The 24683-nt window shown below is 38.7% G+C and overlaps 1 protein-coding gene across 2 annotated transcripts in view; it reads right to left on the minus strand.

The window, feature by feature from the left end:
• Positions 1-24683, minus strand: part of MAN1A2 (mannosidase alpha class 1A member 2) — a 131801-nt gene continuing 107118 nt past the window's right edge. Inside the window, exons 10-13 of one of the 2 annotated variants that reach the window (XM_021549098.4) lie at positions 19175-19394; positions 12090-12262; positions 4801-4916; positions 1-2348 (exon numbers count right to left, since the gene is read on the minus strand). In XM_021549098.4, the coding sequence (XP_021404773.1) occupies positions 2216-2348; positions 4801-4916; positions 12090-12262; positions 19175-19394 (642 nt within the window). In that variant the 3' untranslated portion in view covers positions 1-2215. Of the gene's footprint in view, positions 2349-3615; positions 3759-4800; positions 4917-12089; positions 12263-19174; positions 19395-24683 lie in introns of those variants that run through there. The other variant, XM_021549099.4, reaches the window with a different exon arrangement.

Here is a 24683-nt window from a genome sequence, read left to right on the forward strand (position 1 = left end):
TTTCTTTTTTTTTTTAACAGGAGGGTTTGCTTTTCCTCTTTCTTCTATATACCCAGAGCCATGTAAGAGAACAAAGCAACTGAGTACAGTTTTAAACTAATAACAGTTCTCAGAAAAACAATTTGAAAACACAGCATATCTGAACTTGGGAAAATGAAAAATTACTAGTTCTTCAGTAAGCCAGTGAATAATAATTAGAAAAATAAATTATTGTGGGACCAGTAAGAAGAATCCATTTATTAAGCTACTTCTAATTTTAAATAAACAATTACTGAAATCAGTTTTATTTACTATATTAATTACTTTTTAAGTTCTCAAATTATCTTTAGGATACTGCTGCAAATTACAGTAACAAAGTAACTGGTATTAAGGTACAAACATTGAGACTGAAACTTTTCCCAAGCCCCATGTTCTCTTCCGCTTAAACTAAAGTAACTGTCTGGAAAAAAACATCTGACAACATTTTTACTTAGATCATATGATGATTTCTATGTCTAAGTTAGTGACACAGACAAATGAAGAGTAATTCTGGGGGGAAACTCTACAGTCAGATGTGTTATAATATGATAAGGAGTAAAATTCTTTTATATAAAACTTAATATAAAAATATTTTTGAGGAGGGAAAATAGCACTCACTCCCTTTAAATCTGATGCTGTACTACTGTAGCTCACTGAAGAGGTCTCCCACTTGCTTCCGTACAAAATCATCATCGAGATTTTTTAAAGACTCAACCTGTGCACTAATTAGGAGGGAAACCTCCAACTAAAGGCTGTTTGTCAGCAAAGGGGCCAGTCACCATGGCAAAAAAATTTGAGAGCTATATAGGGGAGTAAAAAGAATAATTTGAGCTGTAAGGGGTTCTGAATAACAGTAAAAAGAGATCGAGAAAGACAAAACTGAAAAGATAAAAAACCTAGAAAGATGAAACTTTTTTTAGCAAATAGACTGAAAAAGACTCAATTTAAGTGATACTATCCAGCCCAGCCATAAAGTACTTGAAAATACTCCATGCATTTAGCAGCATCATAAATTAATGAAAGAAGAGACTCTTCAGTTTCTTTTTCCAGTCACATATAAGAGATGTTACGCTGCTTCCAAAGATCATGTTGGATTTGTACTGGAGTACCCAGAAGAAAAGCAAGTTTTGTAAAGTAAATCAAGGGCAATTTTAGGCTTCTGTCAGACACACATATACCTACAGAGAAGGTTCTGTGAATAGTATCCAAAGAATGAAATATAACAGATTGTGTACAAAAATACAGAGCAGCAAACTCTCATTGCTTAGCTCAAGGGGAGTTTCTTTTAGTTCCATATACTGTATCCTCCTATATAAATCATTAAACACTTATGCTCATGTTGTCCTCTCTGTTTATTTAGCTAAAAGAACCAGGACTAAGAAGAGAATAGCATTTTTCATGTGACATAATTTGTGAGGAAGGGAAACTTAGGCTCCTTCCTACTCCTGTGATACTCTCCAGACTCTGACTGAGCTTGCCAAATGAACTAAGCCCACTCTGCTGACAGTGAACTACAAACCAAATGCTTACTAATTGTTTTTTCTTTTTGGATATAAGCATTATTTTGAAAGGGAAAATGAGGAGGCAATACTTTTTGTACTTTAGAGTTTAGGTCTAACAGATTAGAGGCTCTGAAAATGGCTGCCAGTCTGGACAGATGCTCCTTAGAAAACTGAGACAGGTACAGAAAGAAATTCAAATCCTGATGCTGCTGGTGCAGTGGTGTTGCTTTGTTCATGCCATCATAAAAAAAAAAAAAAAAAAAAAAGAAAAAAGAAAGGAAAAGAAAGGAAAAGAAAACCTAGGTATTTGGAACCCACCCATCTGAAGAGGTGACTGTGTGTTGTTCCTTGCAACAGCAAGCAGCAAGTTCCTTTCCCTGGATGGAAAAGCCTCCTCTTTCTCGTGCTGCTGCATTAATATTATCTGTAGATTCCATGTCTTGCCAGGATTCAAAGCGCGTGAAGACTCCGTCCTGCAAAAATCACACTCACGTGTTTTGGTCATGTATAAAACAGAACTTTTAACTTATTTATATGTTGAAGAGCTTCGTTTCCCATGCCAATACTTGCTTGACTCGGGGTCTAGGTTTACCAAGTGTCTGTCTGTCTGTCTCCCCTCCTGCTAAAGTCTCAAGTGGTCCATGTAAACAAAACAGAGCTGAAAACAGTCTCTCTTCCTCTTCATAGAGCTGTTTTTATCGATATGCAGGATTTCCTGACAGTGTGGTGTTGGCTAAATGTAAAACAGGCAGAGGATGAGCTTCTGTGTTAAAAACCCAGTTGTCTAATGGTAGAAGATCATCATTGGAGAAAAGCAGATACAAATACCTGGATACCAAGACAGAGATGGAAAAACATGGGTATTAAAGCAGAGCATAGGCAGGCAGGGGCAACATACCATCTTCAGGCCTCCACAGTTCAGCAGCTACAGCTATAAACAAATTACTTGCTTTCAATCTTTTTACAGCACACACACAACCTTCCCTATTATGATGATCTGAAGTAATTTTTATCATGGTCAAGTCCTTCAATGAAAAGTTGTTATAAATACAGCATTTTAATCTTTCCAAGAAACTTTTGTTTTTTGAGTCTCCCTTCAAAGACCTGGAGCGTAAAACAAACATCAAGACACCAACCACAAGTATCTGGGGGACAGGAGAGCAGAGAAGAAATCGTCAAACAGCTTTTCTTAATGGAGTAAACCCACTTGGAAATGACTAATCCTCTTTAATCCAAACCAAAGACTTCATGGCAGCACAAGAGAAGCTATTAAACCATGGCAGTATCTGATTTGTCATCAGCATTCTGGAAGCTGGTTCAGCTTCTGGTGAGAGGAAATGGGACAATAGATTGTGCAGAGGGTTTTCACAGATTTTGTATATTATAATAACATGCAGAGGACATGAAGCATGCAACAAAATAAGGATTACTGGGCATATGCAGAAAACAAGTATTTGTTGTTCCTTTTGTCTCAATGCACACTTTTGAATGTGACTGTGCTATAACTCTGTAGGACATACTGGTAGTAGGGATCTGTCAAAGTTTCCTAACACAGCAGCTAAAACTCAAAAGACATTTCCCTTGTTACAGAAAACCTGGCTGTGAGTGCAAGCACAACAGCATAGGCATACAGGATCTCTCACCTCCTGCTTGCTTTCCTGCCATCCAGAAAAAGACAGCTCTTGCTGCACTTGACAAGGAAAGGGTGTCATTCCCATTAGTGGACTCTGGCACATCTAGAATGTGCACATGTGTTCTGCTGTTCCTTCACTTTCTATCAGACACTGGGAGTGTCTGCTGCTTTCAGCCCTGTGTCACTGCCTGATCAATTCTTCTGCTGCCTTTATTTGCCAGCTCTATCTGCAATCCAGTCAATGGAGCCCTACTTTTTCTTTCTTTCCTCATCTATTTACTGTTTACAGATAAAAATTTCTTGCAGAGATGATTCAGTTTTGTCACACATATCTTGTCTCCTTCTTCACACTCTTCATTAGTCTTTAAAGTATCAGGCCTTTCCCTTCCTCAATACTTCTGTCTCGCTCTCTCCTGCTGCAGCTCTCCAAGCTCTTTCTCACCACAGCAGCAATATTTCATTTTACTCAAACTCACCTTCCTCATTTGAGTCAGAATTTTCCTTTGAATAACTTAAGCAACCTGTTTCTCCATCTTGATCCTTCCCACTCAACAGGTACCTTCATTCCAAGTACTGCTCAAAACTTGCAAATTTGCTGTGTATCTCTGATAAATTGAAGTATCCAAGCAGCAATAAAGCATATTTGGGACAGTTACCAAATGTGAATTTGAGAGGAATGAATATGCAGAAGTAATCATCAATAGAAAAAAAAAAACTACAGCAGGTATTATTCAAGACATATTTTATGCCCCTCTTCTGAGGAACATCTTCCTTTTCCTCAAGACATCACACCAAACTTTTCCATCTTTATTTTCATTTGGGCTATCTCATTGTGAAACCAGTTTCTGTTTTGGGCAATGCCCATTGCATCAATGTCAAAAACATCTAATATCCAGCTCTTCAATATTTTGTTTCACAAGCAGGAAATGCTCCAAACCAAAAGTCAGTAAAAAATGCTGAGTTCTTTCCTAGAACTGCCACCATCTGCAATGTTGGCACTATAGTATATCCAGTTACTCATTGATGCATCAGTGAATTTTCAGATCTCCTTGTGATTATTTAAGATGCAGACAGGATTCTGGTGATACATCAAAAGTCAGCCATGCCATCACAGAAATGCCTTAGGAGCAGATTTCATTCTCTTATTTGGCTTTTAAAGGCAGATCAATCATACACCATCAGCTCTTGGAGTCGTACTGTTTCTCTGACCTGACCTGCTTGAAACTGCTGCCTCTCTCTTTGGGACCACTGCTTTTAGTCTCCAGAAAATGAACTTGAAGGAGTAAGCGAAATAAAATTAAAGAAGACAACAGAGGAGGTAGCAGTGGCTGACATTCTTTTTATAATGGTAACATGAGGCAACAAAATATTGTAATTACCTAGAGGAATTTGGTAAGGAGCCAGCAGAAGGACAGAATAGCCACACTATCTCCCTAGACATGATGAACTTGGAATCCCTTTTTCCCAGTGAAACATGCTGTGATGCCTGAATTAGACACAAAACCTGCCATTTTCAGGACATGCTTTCTATTCCATTTGGTGCCCTTAATACTCAAAATCAGTCTTTGCCTCATTTATCTACCTGTGAAACATCTAGAATTTAGATTTGAGTTTTTACAGAAAGATGCAGGAGTGAAAATTACTTACTTCAAAGTTTCAGCAAGGAAAAAGCTCTGCTGTACATCATCATATGTAGGAGATGAGGAATACACATCCTTGACACCAGAAAAGCCACCACTAACTCGGCAATACTTGTCAATTGCCTGCAAAAATGAAGGGAAAAGACACAGAGAATTTAACTGTAAAACAAAATTTGGAAATTTTAAAATATCAGGCTTGATCAACAAAGAAGGTGGTTCTTTTTGTGCTGCATTTTTCTGCTGTGAATCTCTTTGTTGAAGGATGCTATGGACATTAACAGTTTATGCTGAAAAAAAGAAAAGGAGACTGGACACATACAGAAGTCGCATCCTTCCAGGGTTATTAATGACACCACATTTGACAAACTGCTACATGCTAAGAAAGTATTCTGGGGAAGAACACTTTCTTTCCTGGGTATTTACGGTTGGCTGATACTGATGACATAACAAGGACTCCATAGACTTTTTCTCTGAGCTCATGCATTTCCTCATCGGTGACATTGGCTAGAACATCAGTCAAGTCAATGGATTAAGTGCTGTGATGTGCACAGGAAGGTAACAAATATCCCTGGATTTTGGAGCTGGAAGAGTCTGAAGAGTTATAGGAATTCTTTGATTGGTAGCTAGTCATGGAGACTTATTGAAAGTAGAAATATAATACTGTACTCATCTTTATGGACTGTTGATTCCATCCTGTAAACTCTGCTAGCTGCTGCTTTCTCCTCTCATCTCCTTCTCCTACCTATGCTATTCTCAGTTTCCTGTTCATACAGCTGAAATTCAAGTCAGCTTGCATGCTGGACTGCAGCAGAGGTCTTTACCTTTAAAGCATGGAGCTTAAATCCATGCACAATCCATGAAGGAAGGGGCCAATGGATTCTCCCTCCTCCCCAGCTCCAATACAGTACTGTGAAAAGCACAATGGAAGAGGAGGAGAATGGAAAGTGTTAGTAGCTCAGAGCACCTCTCGCCTACACTTTCATTATTCCACTCGCATTCATGACCTTACAGCACACAAGGATATCAGCCATTAAAACTGGCTCTGAAGAAATGACTCTGAAATGATTCACAGGTTATTTGTGCTTCCCTGCTGCTTTGACTGTGCTTCCTCAGCAGATACCAACTCTTTTAATAGATTCATGCAGGGACAGAAAAGAAGCAGGGATGAAGGAAAATGTTTGTCTCAGGATGTCTGTCATTACCAACAACTAAACACAGCCACCTGTAGCTCAGTAATCTATGATTCAGCCCAACAGCCTTGTGTGAAGCTCCTCTCTACATGGTGCTTTAGGCCCACATTTCTGTTAATTCTGATTTTTGCTAGTTATACTCTGCAGAAGCTGAGGGGAGTCAAGGCAGGAGAGCAAATAAGTTTTGAATGATGCCCTTTCTATGCAGAGAAAACAGATTCAGTCAAAACTAACTCTTCAAGGACCTCAGTATCGCCTTTGCATACTAGAAATACTGGGAGATAAAGAGGAATTTTCCACTGGACAAATGGACAAAGAAGTCAGCAGATGCTGTTATTGAAATCAGGAGAAAAGTGAAAAGTTGAGCAGGATACCCAGGACAGTAAGTCATAGCACAGCAGGTATTCCATTGACATCCTCCTAGAATACACTCTTACCCTGTAGAAATCTGAGACTGTTCATGGAACAAAGAATAATCCAGACTGTACAAAGTTCTTCCAAATTTCTGAAAAGGAAGGTTTTTAGAAAAGCAAGTGAAGAGACTGGCAAAAGTATGTTATTGGAATGGCTGTGGCTCTAGAGTCTGGATTTACGCCAAGAAAGGTACAGTCTTTCTTGGCAAAATCTAATGCTTGCTGTAATTCCTTATCTCAAGCACAGCCTTCTCCAAGTTTAGATGGAAACGCTCCATTTTTTTGCTGGGACTTGAGTCTAAAAGGAGAAAGTGTCTGGATGAATTATTTTCAGATTTTGTTACTGGTGCAGGCCAGGGCTATACTGAGGCTACTCACGTGCTGAGATCTGGGTTGACCAGATTTTCTCTGCAGTGAGGAGAAAGGTATGTGACACATCTAACCCAACAGCACCAAATGCATGACAATCTCTGCATGCTCTTGCACAACAAAGTGATGCTAGCTACCACATGACAGCCAAACAACATCAACAACACAAAGAACCCCAACACCACTCTCTTCACACAAAATCAAACCACACCAATCAACCAAACCAACAAAAATGAAAGAAAAAAATTAATTGCTTAGCTTCTGAAGAAATAATGCATATACTGTTTACAGAACCATTTGCATATTCCTCCCCAGAACTCCTACAGCCACCAGGCAGGTGTTATATGAATAAACAAGAGCCAAAGCACTTTTGCTTTATAGGCAGAAAATTGAAGTGCCTGCTCTTGGCATATCCCTTTTTATAATAATGCAGAACATGACCTTCTGTCTGCTCTGAAGCATGGCAAGATGGAGGAGGAAGCCCCAGTGTTTCCAGCTCCTGCCAGAATTCCCAGTATACACTCTGATCAGACATAGATTCTCTGGTCAACCAGTTAGCAACCCTGATGCTATGTGCCACAGCCTGTACAGGAAAACCTGCTAGTGACTGTAGCAAAATGAAAACAAGGAATACATGGTACCACTGTTAGGACACCATCTCCTTCCTCCAGAAGAATTAAATCCTCAAGCCAGTGTAAGAGACAAAACTTATTTGGAAACTGCAGCTAATGGATAGTACTGAGATTCTGCTCTCTGCTGTAGAGGTCTCATATTTGGGTAACTAAGTGCAACACTGGTGAAGTCAGCAAGTCTACAAGCCTGAAGAAAGAAAATGTATGCTCTGTATCCACTTTTTTTTTCCTTATGGTTACTAAGTAACCTTGCATCTTCAGAAATTTCTCCTTGGGAAGACAAACGCTGTTCAGAATAGGCAAAGATCTACCTTAGCTGATCGGAGTTCTACATAATGCATGTAGTAACGAACTGTACAGGAAAAAAAACATATGAAAGATTGCTTTACAGCTATTCATCCAAATAGAAAATTTTTAAACATGAACAAATAATTTGTCCATGATTCCGAGCTGTACAGAATTTTGGGAAACTGGCCGAAAAGTTTGGTGCTACAGACAAGCTGCTTAAATTTGCCACTTGAAACTCTCTGTATTCTGTCTTCACAGAGACCTCAGAGCACTTGGTGTAGTGGCATCTAATTTTCCACCCAGATACACTTTCACTCCAGAGCTGAAGACCAGTCTCCCTGATAAAACAATGCTTAATTTATTGCACCACAGAATACAGGGAAGCTCCAAGCAAACTGGAAGGGTATTGCTACCATTATGAGGCATTGGCAGACTAAATAATTTTAGGATGGCATATCTGATGTTGTTCCAGTCAATTACAGAGACACGTGGATATACATATATATATAATATATATATATAGAGAGAGAGAGATAAATTAGAGGATAACTGACACCATTCAGCAGGGTTTTATAGAAAACTATTTTGGTCACAAGCTTGATTTCATTCTTTGAGAGCTACAAATTTGATAAATAAAGGTAACCGCAGAGCTGTAATAAACTTAAAAGCTTCTAAGGCAATTGACATGGTATTTAAGATGTTATGGGAAGACAAGGCAGCACTATACCATATCAATATAATTCAATTTAAAATTGACTGACAGTGCTCTAAGAAAGAACTGGCAATGCAAAATCATCACAAAATAGAGCTGCTTCTCACAAAGATCCACAAGGAGCAGTCTGAAGTTTTATCAATCACTGCAACACTTCTTCTGGCTAAAATGACACGTAAATAACAGCAGACAGCGTAATCTGCTGGTAACTGGGTGCCAAACAAAATGAGTTTCATAAAACCAGGCACATAATCCTAAATCTAGTCATCAAGATTGTGTAACTGCAGAGACCCAGGCTAGTCTGGAAGGTAGAGACAACCTTTGGAATGCAGAGACACTTCAAAGCCTTCCATGGCCATGTAAGACAGTTCAGTCTGAGTTCCTGCTAGGACATTGCTTATTATAATCTATGAAAATTATTTGGAAAGAAAATAAAGGACATTTTAAAATGGCATAGGAAGTCATAGGAAAACCCAGTGATTGAGAGCTGAAACTAGGCAAATTCAAATAGGAAATAAAATATGGGGGGGTCTTAAACAGCAAAAATAAATAAATAATGGAACAAACTACCAGAAGTAGTGGATTTTCTATTTTCCTTTATTCAAATACATAATGGAACAGGAGAATATTCAACAGTATACTTCTGCCAAATACATGTGTCTCAACTCAAAAGTGACACAAAGTGAAATTTCAGGGCCTGTAACATACAGGGAGGTCAACATGAACCTAAGTTCTTTGGAAATAAAATTTGATGTGCTTCTAGATTGGACCCCAGCTCCCTCAGTTTCTCTGAGGGTGTTTTTTTGTGGCATATGTGACTTTTCTCAACTGTGCCAACAACATGCCCATAAAAGCTGTGCCAGTTTCTTTACCAGCTGTCGTACTCACAGCTTCTAACCCATGAAACTGTGAAACCATATTTCTTTTACCTCCAACTTATGTCTGGCTCTTTTCTGTCTACTCTTCTTCTCTAAGCAGAATCACAGAACGGCTTGGGTTGGAAAGGATCTCAAAGATCACCTAGTTCCAACCTCACTGCCATGGGTAGGGATGCCACTAGAACAGGATGCTCAGGGCTCCATCTAACCTGACCTTGAACACTTACATCCACAGCTTCTCTGGGCAATCTGTTCCAGTGCCTCATCACACTCTCAGTAAAGAATTTCTTTCTATCTTCTAATATAAATCTGTCCTCTTTCAGTTTAAAATAATTGCCTTTTGTCCTGTCACTATCTGCCCACATAAAAACACCATCTCACTTCTTTTAATAAGCCCACTTTAGTTACTAGAAGGCTGCAATGAGGTCTCCCTGGAGCCTTCCCTTCCCCAGGCTGAACAACCTCAGCTCTCTCAGCCTGTCTTTGTAGGAGAAGTGCTCCCAGCCTTGGATCATATTTGTGTCCCTTCCTGGAATCTGTTCTAACAGGTCTCTGTCTTTCTTGTGCTGAGGACCCCAGATCTGGGCGCAACTGAGGTCTCATGACAGCAGAGAGATACAGGTCTTTCCTCTCTGTCTATCAGTCCTCAATTTGCCTGAAGTTAGCCCAAGCTTCAGGTCTTGGCTATTTATTTTCACTGTTAGTAGAATCTCTGATGAACTCACTGCCTCTGTGGTGGAGTCCTACTTAGTGAGATACACAAGTCCACAACTCTTAATTGAACCCTTCATTCACACAGCTCAGATTAGTAATTGGCTTTACATGCCTATTATGAAGTGGTGACTCTTACTGCTTTCAAATAATTAGCCTGAAAAGGATTTTAGTAATTTTCTGTATTTTCCCTGAATATCCTGCATGCTTATTTCTGTAATACTCCAGCCAGCCCCCCAGCACACCATCATCCAATTTGACTGGCCCAATACAATTGAGATGAATGCTGTCTCTAGTGCTAAGTACAGTATTAGGGAGAATTAGCCTTTTTTTTAATCAGGAAAGAGATAGAGACCCTGTCACAGGGATTTATGATCACTGAGGGAATGTAAGATTGAACTTCCTGGCTCTTCCCCCAGAGACACTGGATTTGGAGAGATGCAACAAAACAGACCTTGAACAAAGCATAAGATTTGCACTAAAGTGCATAAGTTTTATAAAAAAATATAGATAATAAATCCAAGTATGCTTCAGAGGTTGGAAGGCAAAAGGAAGACAAATTCAGACAGTGTTGTACAACAGCAGTAAGCCAACTGCTCTGCGTGTCACACCAGACTCTTCTCTATTTATAAATGATGGAATAAACACAGCCAGAGCTGTGTGTGATAGGGAAGAAGAAAAAGTAGTGAGTAGGTGTGAAGAATAAACACAAGAACTTATTATCTATATGCAATGAACAGACAATCCTGGGGAACAAAAAGCTTCAAGCTTCTGTGCCAGTATGATGGTGGGGTAAGAAAATTCCTAATTGTGGGAAGAAGGGGATTGCAAAACTATTTATGAAAAAGTCAAAAATATTTTATGGCTATGTTTTATAAAGAAATCTTCTATCAAGGAAAAAAAAAAGCAGAAGAAGGCAGTCTGTAGGGACAGAGGCAATTAAGCACAGGGGCTGCTTGATTTACAGCTTTAGTGGAGGCTGACAGGATAAAATAAAATCCTACCCGGCATACAGAGAAAGTTGGAGGCAGAGGAGAAGGAAGGGAGGGTTTGTTTTGAAAGCATTAATGGGAACCAAGATAATGAAAGCAAATGGAGAAAACTGAGGAAAACACAATTAAAACACATGCTTTGCAGTGTGCTTAAGAGACTGATCCTGGCCTGAAAATCTTTACACTTGTACATTTTTTAACCTATTGCAAAGGACTCCACCTCAGCTTGGATCATCCAGCCATAACTTCTGAAAGGAGCTTGTCTGATCAGCAAGAATTTTGTATCTACACAGGCAAGAAGTAGGTTATTAACTTTCTCATGTTAGAAATATGCATAGTTTAGGCAGCAGGGATGATGAGACTCAATGTTTGATGTTTTGAGACAGCAGCAATGCATTCTGGAATACAAATGCAGAACCTGTCTCCAGAATAACATAATTCTGGTTGGAATAAAACAGACTAAAAGGGAAAACCATACTAAGACACAACTGTAAAATACTTGGCCTCTTCTAGGTGTTACAGCTGTGCTGAGGGAGGGATAGTACTGAGCTTAGCTAAATATTCTGAATACAGGCATCTCAACAGATCTCTTCCCACATTTCTTGATCTCTTGCTTCAGGAGCAAAATTGGGTTTTAGCCACAGAATAAACTTACCCAGTCTCCTGGTTTGTCCCTTCCTTTGCTTTCCCCTCATCTCCTCTGGATGTAGTCAAAATATTTCATTACTGTCTTGTCATCTTTAATGTTTATTCTCATCTCTGAAACTGGCTTTGAGCTGTTTCCAAAGACTGCTGGAGCAATAGCAGGGAAGTAGAGAAACTCTCGGGAGCTGAGCACTACTGACAACAGTCAGTAGCAGTCATGACAAGGGAGTTTTATTTCCACACCTAAACTCATGGGCTGTGTAATGCTGAATGCACCTCTCACTTGAGCATCTGACTCAGCAGATGCAAAATAGCAATAACTGTGTGCACCCTCATATGTACCCTGGTTTACAGGAAACTCTGAAAATCAATTACCACTTGAAGTGTTTCATTACCATGAGACTGAAGTGGCTTCAAAGAGGAAAGATACAAAATTAAATTACCGACAGACAATTAATACAGTTACCTGTGCTGCCTCCCAGCCCCACTGCCTGTACTTGGGATCGTGGGTGAATCTCCACATGTACCAGTAGGTCTCAATCACCTCTGGCCTGAGGATGTAATACTTCTCATTCTGCCGTACTGCCACCGCCTCCACGCCACCATCAAATTTGAATGCTTCTGGGCCCAGCTTTAGTGCTGCAGAGGAAACAAACCAGAAAAAAAAAAAGTAAGAAAAAATTTCTTCCCTACTAATCTTTGCAGGAAGGATGGGTACGAGATTGCTATATGCCAAGCTTGTGAAAAAAAACCCAAAACCTTTAAGCAGTCTCATAAATATTTCCTACTGTTGAGGTCTATAATTTTTCTCATGAATAATTTATCTAATTCCTTTGAGAAAACTACCTATTTTGACAGGACTACAGTAATCCTCTTGAAAACTAATGGAACACAAAGAATATAAATACACTAACACATTCAATTGTAGGATAAAATTGAAGTGACCGACATCAGCTCTTTACAAGAAAAAGAAAAAAGAAAAAAGGGTCAACACAGGTTTCAATGTCCTTTGATCCCACCTAGCACAGTAGGAAAAGATCTAGGAACTAAACCAAGTAGTGTCATACCAAAAAACCTGTATCTTTATCCAAACTTGGTTTAAGCATGTGCTGTCAGGCCACTGTAACTGATGTGCTGTGATCTTCGAGTAAAGGGTTTACAACCGGGTAATGAAGTCTTAAATACACTTGAAAATAAATCTCTGAAGTAAGAGATTCACTGTTTAAGTCCTTAAAGGAACCTGTAAAGGTCCTGTGCCAGCACCTGGAAGATACAACCTTAAGAACATATAGAACAACACACCTGTAGAAATACTGTCAACAATGAAGTTACACAAATTTTGTATTAGACAGCTGTACATTGGTCCTCAAATTTAACATTAATAATGTATTCTTATTACTGCATCTCACCATTTGTTTTGGCAGGGAACTTTTAAGGCTCTGAACTCTGAAGTTGCACTGAGCTTTAAAAATTATCAAAGCAATTAATCATGTAATTCCTATGGGCTAGAGGTTCAAATTAACCAAGGTTTCATGGGTCTGAAAGGGGAACCTTAGAATGCTATAATGAAAATATGAGCAACTCTCAGTACATGCCCCAGCAGAAAATCTCCAGAAGTTCCTTAATCTTTTTGTTTCAAGAGACTATGGCTCTGGATGCCAAACAAAAAGCATCACTCCATCTAGAAATGTTTACTGCACTTCTTTCAAAATGGGCCACTTTATTGGTTTCACTTTAAAAATTTAATAAATCTCACTATAAAATGGGGAAGATTAGACACAGAGTTCTACCTATCCAAAATTTTGAATATAAGAATGGTCATACTGAACTAGATGGAATTCTGTCTGCTCCAGTATGACATCTCCAACATTAGCCAAAATCAGACATTGACGGGGAAGTGGAAGCACATGCCAGGTATATGAGATACCTTTTTCCATCTTTTCTACCAGCCTCTACTGTTTTTGAGCTTAAGACTTCTCCCAAACTAGACATACTTTTTTAGGTGGTCAGTAATTCTTAATAGATTTATTTCCCAAGTACTTATCTGGTGCTTCCTTAAAAGTGTAAGCTTTGAGCATCCAAAACAACCTCTCCTAAGGAGTTCTACATCTCTAATACCTGCTTGATGCAGAACCATTTTCCAATCCCTATGTGATTTTGCAAATCTGCTGATTCCTACCTAGAAGGTCCCTTTTTCACCCTGATTAATACTATCTAATTCAGCTGTGCCTTGAATGGAAACTGTTCCATGCCTCTAGTTAATCTTCTTGCCCTTCTCTGCAATTCTTCCAGTTCTACTATATTCTTTGTAAAATGAGAGAGAACCAGCAAACACAGGAAAAAAAAAAAAGGTGCAGATGAGATTAATACAGTGGCATAATGACATTTTCTATTTTTCTCTTTCTCATTTTGTTTTTCCTGAGTGCTACTGAGTTGACATTTTCATAATCTCAAAAGCAATTTCCTGAATTGCAATGGTCAGTTAGCACTCATCATTTAATATGTGAGGTTAGAAATAATTTTTTCATAGGTGCCTCACTTTACAATTAACTACACTGGATTTAATTTAGCAATTTATTATGCAGTTACTCAACCTCAAAAGGTCCTTGTGTAGTACTTTTTTTTTGCTATTATCAGCACACTTAGCTTACTGTTCCTGCCCTTTTCTGATAATTTATATATGTGCATGCTTTATTTATATATAATACATACTAAAATATGAAATGTAATAATACTATAAACTTAGAATGTATATAAATACAGTATATATTTAATACACATAAATATATCTCTAATATATTAGAGTACTGCTGGTTAATCAGCATTTATCCATTGCAAGAGTGGACTATTTACCTCTATCCTGTTTTCTATATTATGCCCATCTCCTTCCCCCATGCACATACTTGTTGCTTAGATTTTAACTGTTTAATGTCCCTAATGGGCCTTAGTAAAACACTTCTTAAAAAGCCTTTTGAAAATCAGGAAAACATGAGAGCTGTGTTAGTCTTATCCACCAAAGAAACTGGATTTCAGGCAGTTCTGGTGATCCACCACCTACAGAAACTGTGATGTCCTCTCTTGCTTTGTAGCCTGCTCATGCATTAAATCTTTAATTATTTACTCACACCTACTCCTAATGCTATTGGGCACTACAAGAAATTAAACTACCCAAGGATAGGTGACCTCTGCATATTGTGATGATCTCATCGAATTCTTATCTGAAACCAAGGATGCAAAATTGATAGCTGACAAAAGAAAAGAAGCTATTATGGGCACAGTACCTTGCAGGGGCCATTCTTCTAAGCCAAGAACCATCTAAGGCCATTTTACAATGCTATAGTGGTCAAAGCATAATCCAAATATTTTCATATTAATAGCACTGGCAGATTATAGTCTAGGCAGGGAGAATAGATGAGAAGCAATTTCATACCAGTGCAAAACTGCAAAGCTGAACAAGCACCATTTTAAAATATTTTAACTGACATAAATTGACTTAAATGAGAGCTGTATTTAGCACTGCCAAACAAAAGGGCAAATCTTTATACTTTTAGATAAATATATTTCTAATTCTGTAAGTACTTTTGAAAATATTGTTGTCTGTTTTGTATGTTTCTTTAAGACTACAATTCTCTAGCAATAAATTTCCTGAAAGTAAGAAAGTATTCATAATTATAAAAATGCTTTATAGGCTCTAATTCATACAAAACTGGAGGAAGAGAATATCCAATACACTTCTGTTTGAGACTCTGAACTATTCCATTAACACACATTGCTATTTCGAACTTCTCACAAAACATGTTATTATTCTCATTTCCTCAGCATTGCCAGTTTAGCTGCTTACTGAAAGTCTTGGGGCAGAGACAGCATCTACTCATACCCTTGCATATGTCTCAGCTGAAATCTTAGTCATCTGGCTTATTCTGCACTAGAATTGTCACACATAAAAACCAGCTAAAGCTGTACCACGATTCTGAGGAGCGCTCTTGTCAAGAAACTTTAAAGAAGTGCAAAAAATTTCATCCTAAAATAAGCTCTCTGTAGTCAGTCAATACTTTACACACTACCAGCTAATGGCTGAAAAAATTCTTATGCATAAGGGATGGTAAGAGTGTACTAAAAACACTGTGTGCTATAGATCAGCACACAATGCCATCTATACAGATAATTTTGCTTATTTATCTCACCTCTACAATACCTATGAAAACTGATTATTCAGACTGATTTGTCAGTGATCTTTCTATTCTTTTGATTTCATTGGACTTCTTTTTTGTTGCCATCTACAGATTTCACATTGCCAATTATTTTATGCCTGTGCCATATTTCTCAGTGGTGTACATTAAGCATGAAAAACAAAGAACTAATCCCCAGAAACTGGAGCACCTCAAGATGTGCAGTACTCACATAAGCTTAAACATCAAGAAACCTTGTACCATGAGCACATGAAGCTGTATTTTTGCAGCCTTACCAGTGCCCACTGACAGCACTATGATTTCTTCTGCTGGTAAATGGGCACACAGATCAGCACATGCCTCCTATTTTTGTTTTTCTCAATCTTCTCTCCAAACTGAGAGCACATGGGACTATAGGAAAATCCTGAAATCTCCTGTCACAGGATGGGAGATTTAGGATGGCTGCAGCATTAATCTATTGATAGCTTATGGTACAAAAAACAGTAGAGTTGGTAGGAAGCAGAGGCATGTGAAGACTACACATCATAAGACTATTCTGATTACAGTTACATTTTCTCATTGACCATCAATAAGCCTTTTCAATTCCTCTGTGTTTCTAAGGGGTGCCACATGAATTCACAATTTCCTGAAGAGGGGAAGAGCCTTGGAGAGGGGTCTCATGCTGCCATGTCCAACAGATCCTGGAAACACAAATCCCTTGCACAGAGGCAGACCAAAACCACGACTACACCCCCTGCCTTCACCCTCCAAAGATCACCAGCTTCCTCCTGCTGCTGAATTATAAAGACAGCTTTTGATGAGTGCTACAGTCTGATCCTCAGCTCAAACAGAATCTACAAGGATTTTCACAGAGCCATGGCAAGGGCCCAAGCTTCTCACAACATATCTAGTCACTTCTGCAGCCTCTTGGTCTGGAGTCTAAGGTCTTCTCTCAGATATTACTGGGGAACATTGATAGGTGACTCAGATTACCAGCGAGACTACATCCCTGCATAAACTTCCATTTACATGTTGCCACTGGGACATAATCCCCAAGAAAATAAGTAAGAACAGTTTCCAGGACTTTCCAGCTTCTCTGTACTACTACTGAAATAACCAGGTTTCTGAAATATCAGGTTGTTTTTTTAAACAGGCTTTCAAACCTTCAATATGTGCAACAGGTTGATGATAGTTGTCAATATAATGCCCTCATTTTTCCAGAAAGGCTTTTATTCTGTGAAATTCTGTTTCAATTTTGCTGAGACTTAAGCTCAGCTACAGAAATTTAGGTTGCTTCATGAAGTAGTATTTTCATACTGAAGTACTACATTACCAGGTGCATACTGTAGTTTATTATGAGCAGCTGTGGGATGACAGAGGAAAGGGCAGCTCTGCTGGGTCATCTAAAGGAAGAGCTGCCTATCCCCTGCACACAGTTTCTGTGTCCTTTTCTTTCCTCTGAGGATGCCAAATGGGGCAAATTCTCCCACTCCCATAGGAGAAAGAAATCAGGCAATCCCCTTTGCCTGCTGAACCATAAACCTATTAGCTGAACCAGGATGATTGTCTGCCCTCTTAAAGATGCTTCTTCTGCCATCAGCCAGTTCTGCCAATAAAGTGTACAATTAAGCTCAAATCCTGCTCTTAAAACATAACAAAGAAGTTGACGTTTTGCATGTATAAGTTCTTAATTTCCTTTAAAAAATCAGGCCAGAAAATTAAAACCAAAACACCCAAACATAAACAATCCACATTTCTGGGACTGCATGAGTGAACATAAGAAAACAAGGGCATTGCAAATTTATAGCTGTCTGTACAGCTTTCAGTCTTTCTGGCTCATGTGTTCTTTTGCAGTCATTAAATATGTAATCAAAACTTTTATCTCCCCCATCTTTTGACTTATTTAGGGTACAGAATAAACATCTGAAGGAATAAAATTAGGTCTGCTCAAACAACTGTAAATTTAACATTGTTTATTTTTAAATGTCAAATTAAACATTTAAATGCAATTTTTCAGAAGGCAACAATAGCTGCTATGTCCTACCTTTTTTCTTAAGCATACTCATATTTTTTTCTTTTCCTTTTTTTAAAACTGTTGCTGCCCAAATAAAATTACCACTTGTGTGACTGACTTATTTAAAAAGACTGGAAACTATACAATGATACGATGTAATCCTATGAATAAATACATGAATTCTCATCTTAAAACTGCTTAAGTTATAGTTACAATTATTTCTACTGGGAAGGTATTTCAGAAACTCACTTCTCTGATAGCTATGCAAAACCATTTCCAATCCCCAACCTACATTTATCCACAGCGAGCTTAAAAACTTGCCTGTGTTACAACTGTGTTCTTCTATATCTTAAAATAACTATTTCTCTTCAGTGTTTACCCCTTGAGATGGCAATAAATTTGTTCCTTTCTTTGATATTATTTGTCTAGCCTGAGCTGGCCAATCTCTCATATTTCCCCACTGTAAGATAAAAGCTCTGTCACTCTATTCATTCTGTTGGTTTGTCTCTGCATTTGTTCTGCTTGAAATTCAGATTTATACAGAGTATTCAGGGTGACAAATTACACATGTCTTCTAAGGCAGTCTTAATATTATCTAATCTCTGCTGAAAATTCTTCATCTGATACAGACCAGGACATTTTTCAACTCCCACTTTAGACAAAGAGCTCCTGACTTTTACTGGCAAACTTCTTATTTCTGATAGTCCAGTTCTCAAGATGTCTCTGATTGCTATTCTGAGACTCTTCCATTTTAATTATGTTTTGCAACTATACAGCCACCCTAAGCATACTCAGTACACTTCAAGCATCAAGGTCACTATAAAATATTCCTGGTGCAAAAGACTGACCTTGAGAAACTTCCAGCCCAACAATGAAGTCTGATGCTGCCTCCTCACTAGTCAGGCCTTCAGCCTTCTCACAGTCAGCACAGTACTCTTCATCCTCTATTGTTTAATTGTACTTAGAATGCACTATTACTAACACCAGTAAAAAGTCTATTTACAATTTTTTTCCTCTGCTTAACTGTAAGAACAGTATATATTAAAGTATAAACTTCCCTATATATCTGTGAGGACAAGAGTGCACACAAATCCCTTCCTCACCATACCCATATAACCCATCTTAGCTGACTGATCCAAAACTGAGGACAAACATGCATGAAGGAACCATAAAGTCTGGGTTTATATTTACTCACCATGATGTAAAGCAGAAGTAAATAGACAGATATTAAAAATTCATACTGGTATAAAACCAGTGCATGTTAGACAAGGCCTATAACAAACCCTAACGATAATTACAACAGTTGCTGTATTTCAACTATTGAAATAATCAGAATAGAATAATAAATAGAATAACAATAGGTCTTACTTGTCCTGTCATAAGACTCATGACACGTATGTGCAATTTCAGCTCCGAGCTGCAAATAATGTCCAGCTTTATCATCTCTGGAACCATCTGCTCCAAGGGCAAACATTCCACCTGCAAAACAGGTCAAATGGCCCATCTTTCTTTCAAGATGCCCGTTCTTCCACTCCCCAATGAAGGTCAGTCCTCCATTGGACTTTCTGATGAGATGTTTTTCTATGGCCTACAAAGAGATTAAGAGAACTTTCAAATACTGTTTCACATGCAAGTTTTACTTATTGACATTCCTTTATTGAGCAAAGTCTGGCTTTCAAAACAAAAATAAACTACAGGGACAGACAGCTATAGGAATATAATTTCAAAGCACAAAAAATTACCCTAACTGCTAAAAATGCTAATGAAATCTAACAGGAAAATCACAACATAGGCAACACTGTATTTTTACTTGAGGATTTAATATTTATTATATGGCTCAAGCAGTATTTGTCTGTTAACTCCGGGAAGTACTTACTTGTTCTGTGCACTCTGCGAGTACTCAGAAAACACATGCATGCTGGAAACTTTTGGTGAGCAACATATGCAAACCTGTACCCTCAGTCAGTCTTTAATAGGAAGTGACAGGAATGCTCCAGCTACCTTCTAGCTGCTCCATAGCAGCTGTCTGAGTGCACATTCTCAAATTATGGCTGTTAGAGTATGGCTGTTAGAGTAGTTGCTCACAAAAAACTTTATTATTTTATACGTGAGGCAACTGCTGCTTTCTTTCTGCACATTTGTACTAATACATGTTGTTGCTTGTGACTTATAAATGGTATCCTCTTAGAAGAATAGCTGATCTAACTTCCCAAAGTTTGCAAACTAGATGGAACAATATTTGCTTAAGCCTCTTATAGAAAGGATCACAATTTCCACCAACATACTGCAGTATTTACTATGTCTAGCATTAGACAGTGAGAAAGTAATGGAAGAGAAGTGCTGGTCTGCACTCCTGTTGGGAGTGAATTAGTGAATTCCTTCACTAATAGCACTGATAGACCTGAGGTTTGTGCTCATGGCAGGATCCAGAGAGAAGGCAGAAATAACTGACAGAGCAGAAACCAGTAAGTGTCTGACAGCTGCCAGGGTGGTTGTCTAATCATCATGCAAACTGGCATTGATGACTGCCTTCTGCTGCTAAGGAGCCTGATGTGGTTTAACTGTACAAGCCTCATTTGGTCTGAAAGTACTGGTACAAGAAATACTGGATCTGCTGAAAACTACCACTGGAAAGGATATCAAGATCTGGAGCATTAATGCTGTTGATCCCATTATTCTAGACTGTGACAAAACTGATATTTTTCAACCATATGGTACATAAAAGTGAAGCCCTCTTTGAAGGAAAGCCACTTTAACAGTGAAGAGCAGGAAGGCACTAAAGCATATGGATTATTTATTCTTAGAGGAAAGCATTTCTTTCCAAATGCTGTGTGACATTTCCATTTTAATTGTATCTTCCCATAATATCATAACTGTTGAGGAGCAAATAGCTGCAGAAGCATTTCCAGTGGGACAAAATTGCTGTGGTTAGCATCAGGATAACCAACACAAACCAAATTTATATACTTCTGCATGAGCTACTCCTCTGCACTGAATTTGCTTTTATGGTTTGACTGAAGAGCATGCTCTAGATATAACATGCTCCTCTTCTGAACTTGAACATAACTGCTTGATAGAAGGGGTAGTTTTTGAAATCTGAAAATCAAGTTCTATCAGCTACTTAATAACTAGGTTAGGTTTTGAGAGTCACAAAGGAAGCATCTCAAGAATATAAATGCAACTCACTGCCTGCCAACTGCAGAAGAATGACGATTGCTATTTACAATAATTAACGAGGGACAGCTGGGTATTGTTGGGAGCACTGCCCAGGAGATAAGAAAAGTTTGTGCAGGTTGGGATAGATGTGGCATTTGTAACCTGGGCTGGATGGATGAGGCCACAGAGCACTCCAACAGGAACTGCAAAGCAATGACATCCAGCTGGACTACAAGGAGTATACACATACCAGAGTGGATGTGTATACCCCAACTCCCAAAGAGAAGATTGAGTTCATATTGACAAAGAGATTAACTAATGAAGGAGCTTCCTTAGTCTGTGAAATGCCTGAACAACAGGGGTGGTTGAGATCACTTGGTTTGTTCAGCCTAGAGAAGAGACTGAGGGGAGACTTCATTGCAGCCTTCAATATCCTCACGGGGGGCAGTGGAAAGAAAGGCACTGATTGCTTCACTCCTGAGACCAGTGACAGGAGCCATGGGAATGCCCTGAAGCTGAGTCAGGGGAGGTTTAAGTTGGATAACAGTAAAAGATTCTTCACCCAGAGGGTGGTTGGGCACTGGAACAGGCTCCCCAGGGCAGTGGTCACAGCACCAAGCCTGACAGAGTTCAGGAAGTGTTTGGACAATGCTCTCAGGCACATGGTGTGACTCTAGTGGTGTCCTGTGCAGGGCCAGGAGCTGGATTCAATGATTCCTGAGGGTCCCTTGCTATTTAAGATGCTTTGTGGTTCTATGCAAAACATGAATGTTCTCTGAAGTTTATGTGCTTTTCATGACTACAAAAAAATAGCATTTTCTGAGCTGTCTTGCAGCAGTACTTGCTATTTTGTGACAGTTAAGCACCCTGCTGAATCCTTCTTTTAGCTACCTAATGCTGTGCAATAAGAAGGAGTGAGGATCAAATTTATGAGCCTAACAGATTAGGCTACTCAAGGCAGCAGATCAAAAAGAAGCTTACCTATCCTCCAGCTGATGTGAGAAGGAAAAAAACACACTTGAAACCAGACTAGCTGGAAGGCTCATAGGATGATGTTGAAGGCAAAGTTAAGAGGTCCATCTTCAATTTTTATCACCACAAGAAATTCCCAATTGGTTTCACAATTTCAGCTTTTATCACAGCTGTGAACTTCCACACTAGGATATGGAAATGAAGTGTCCTTTACAGTGGAAGACAGCACCCATGTTATATACAGAGGGGTTATGGATACACAACTTGCTTGTACTCATATTAGGAAGTATGTGTTGATCTGGCTAAGACTTCATGTGCCATGGATTGGAAACCATGACATCTGAAGAACAGATGCTGCATTTTTCTTCTCTGTGAGCTCCAAGGAATGATATCACTGTCTACTGCAAGACTTAGGACTGAGGTTCTGTTCTCCATCTTCCACTCACACTGCTGTAATAAGATAAGGGAGCAAAGTGTGGCTGGACATTGACATTCTTTTAGACTGGTGGGTGCTGAGAACATTTCCAACTCTGTGCTGTGAGTGGGAGGAATGCATGTTACACCTTTCCCCTTCTGCTTGCACAAATGATGCAAAGAGCTTCTGCTCCACATTTTGAAAAACAAAGAATAAGATGTGTTAGCTACAGAGGATGACCTGTATTGTAGGTAATAACAAAAGAATGGTAAGGGAATGGCCTCTTAAAAAATTTAAATAAAAATTCGAATTGCAGCTATACAAAGCAAATCCTACTTAATGACTCTTTGCCTATGTATTTCAATGTCCAGTAGAACCTGAGAGACAACAAACCCTGAAACACAGTATGTTTCACAGCACATAAAACAGTACAGTTCATGCAGACTCAAATGTATGAGGCAGGTTTAGCTGAGAAAAAGTGGAAGGAGCCCTCTGATACTTGGACTGCAGGACATATCACACATAAAAAAGGAGCAGCTTGGCTTTTCCTCCCTCCCATCCACAAAAGTGTTTTCACCTGGTCCCAAATTTGCCTTGCTCTGTCTCCATTCAGAGATGTGCCCGTATAAAATGTTTGCAAAATAGTTTACAGTGAAGAGGAAGAATAGGAGACTTTATTTCCTCTAATTTTGAAGTGTCCACACTTTAAGAATCAGAGTAAAATATTTCAACAGTAACCACAATGGAAGCTAGATATCAACTGCTAAACATCTTTAAACCCACAGGACCCCATAAACTGTATTTTAACCTATTAAAAATACCGAAGTAATATTTTGAACTAGTAATGTAGTATTTAACAAACCCTGGAAAGCTAAGGAAATTCAAAAGGACTGCAAAACAGCCAATGCTTTATCAATAGTTTAAAAAGTTAATAAAACAATTACATAAATTGAATTATGTGGTTTAAAAAATAAATGATTGGTATGTGTATGCTGATATTAGAAATATTAGGGATTTCAAGAATTTCTTGGCATTTTACAAAATATTAGTCCTAAACAAATCCAAGGCAGCACATATGAAGTGGATTAAAAGCTGGCTTGCTAGAAGCATTCAAAATAAAAGAAAAAAAAAATCCTTATCCCAGGAAGATTCTGCATAGATATTTTATTCAATACTGGGCAGTACTTCTAACAATGATCTCCAAGAAAAATGCTAGAAAAAAAGAATTGCAGATGACACAAAAATTGATGGAGCTATAGATAATGATAAAGAAAAAGTCAGTTCTGTACAATCACAGAGAGCAGGTGACAAAACGGGTTTTGCCTGAACAATGTGTTGCAATAGAGATAAGTGTAAGGTCAAACACTGAGGAATCGGGAATGTAAATCACAGTGGTAGGAAAGCAGTAAATCGAAAAGATTATAGCCAGCTTCAGAATAAAGCAACTGGAAAGTGGATGATGGTTTGAGGCAAAGGTTAAGAGTACAAGCAGAGCTTCTGGCAGGATGAAGAGGATAAAACCAAGAAGGAATCAGTTAGAAGAAGAATCACATTAGAAGAACCATTACATTGCTGTCTCCATACTGAAAATACTGGAAAATACATAGAAAAAAGCTTAAGAAATAATTCAAAATCTGTTTTATCTTGTGAGACCAAAAAAAAAAAAAAAAAAAAAAAGGCATTTTTGCTTCAGGAGAGAATGTCTATTGTAACTTTTATAGTAACCAACTATATGGTGCAGATAGAGAAGAGAGGAGAGATGTAGATGAAGGAAAAATGCAGAGAAGGAAAAAGTCAAAGCAGCTGAAAGTCAAATGTAATCAAATTCAGGTCAGGAATAAGACATATTACAGCTTCAAAGCAATTTTGTACTAGAACGTTCACTATATATCTTATAAAATGTGAATTTTGAGAATTCCAAGAACAGGTGTTTTGCTTTAGAAGACCAACCACACTTAAAACTAAGCTGTAAAAACTTACATTGAAAGCAACAGGGCATGCACAGAGCCTGGAACACATCAGGCACCAACCACACATCAGGACTGGCACAAGGCTACACAGTCACTGCTGCTGCTGGTACCACAGCTCACTCAAACCAGCTCAACTACTCTTTATGTGTCTGAACTGTAGCAGAGGAATTGGTGGCACAGTGGGAACCATTATGAGAGGCTGCTGAAAGAAGATGGGGAAGCTGGGAAAGTAAGAGCTGGGCAGCAAAAAGCTCAGAGCCACCACAGAAAGGCCCCCATCCCAAATCCCAGGGAACCATCCTGCATTACTGCTCTGCTTAGGCAAGCACTTCTTAGTCTGTGACATGTAGTAAGACCATAGCAC

This window comes from Lonchura striata, chromosome 1 (assembly GCF_050655825.1).
Source record: "Lonchura striata isolate lonStrDom1 chromosome 1, ASM5065582v1, whole genome shotgun sequence".
Taxonomy (NCBI): domain Eukaryota; kingdom Metazoa; phylum Chordata; class Aves; order Passeriformes; family Estrildidae; genus Lonchura; species Lonchura striata.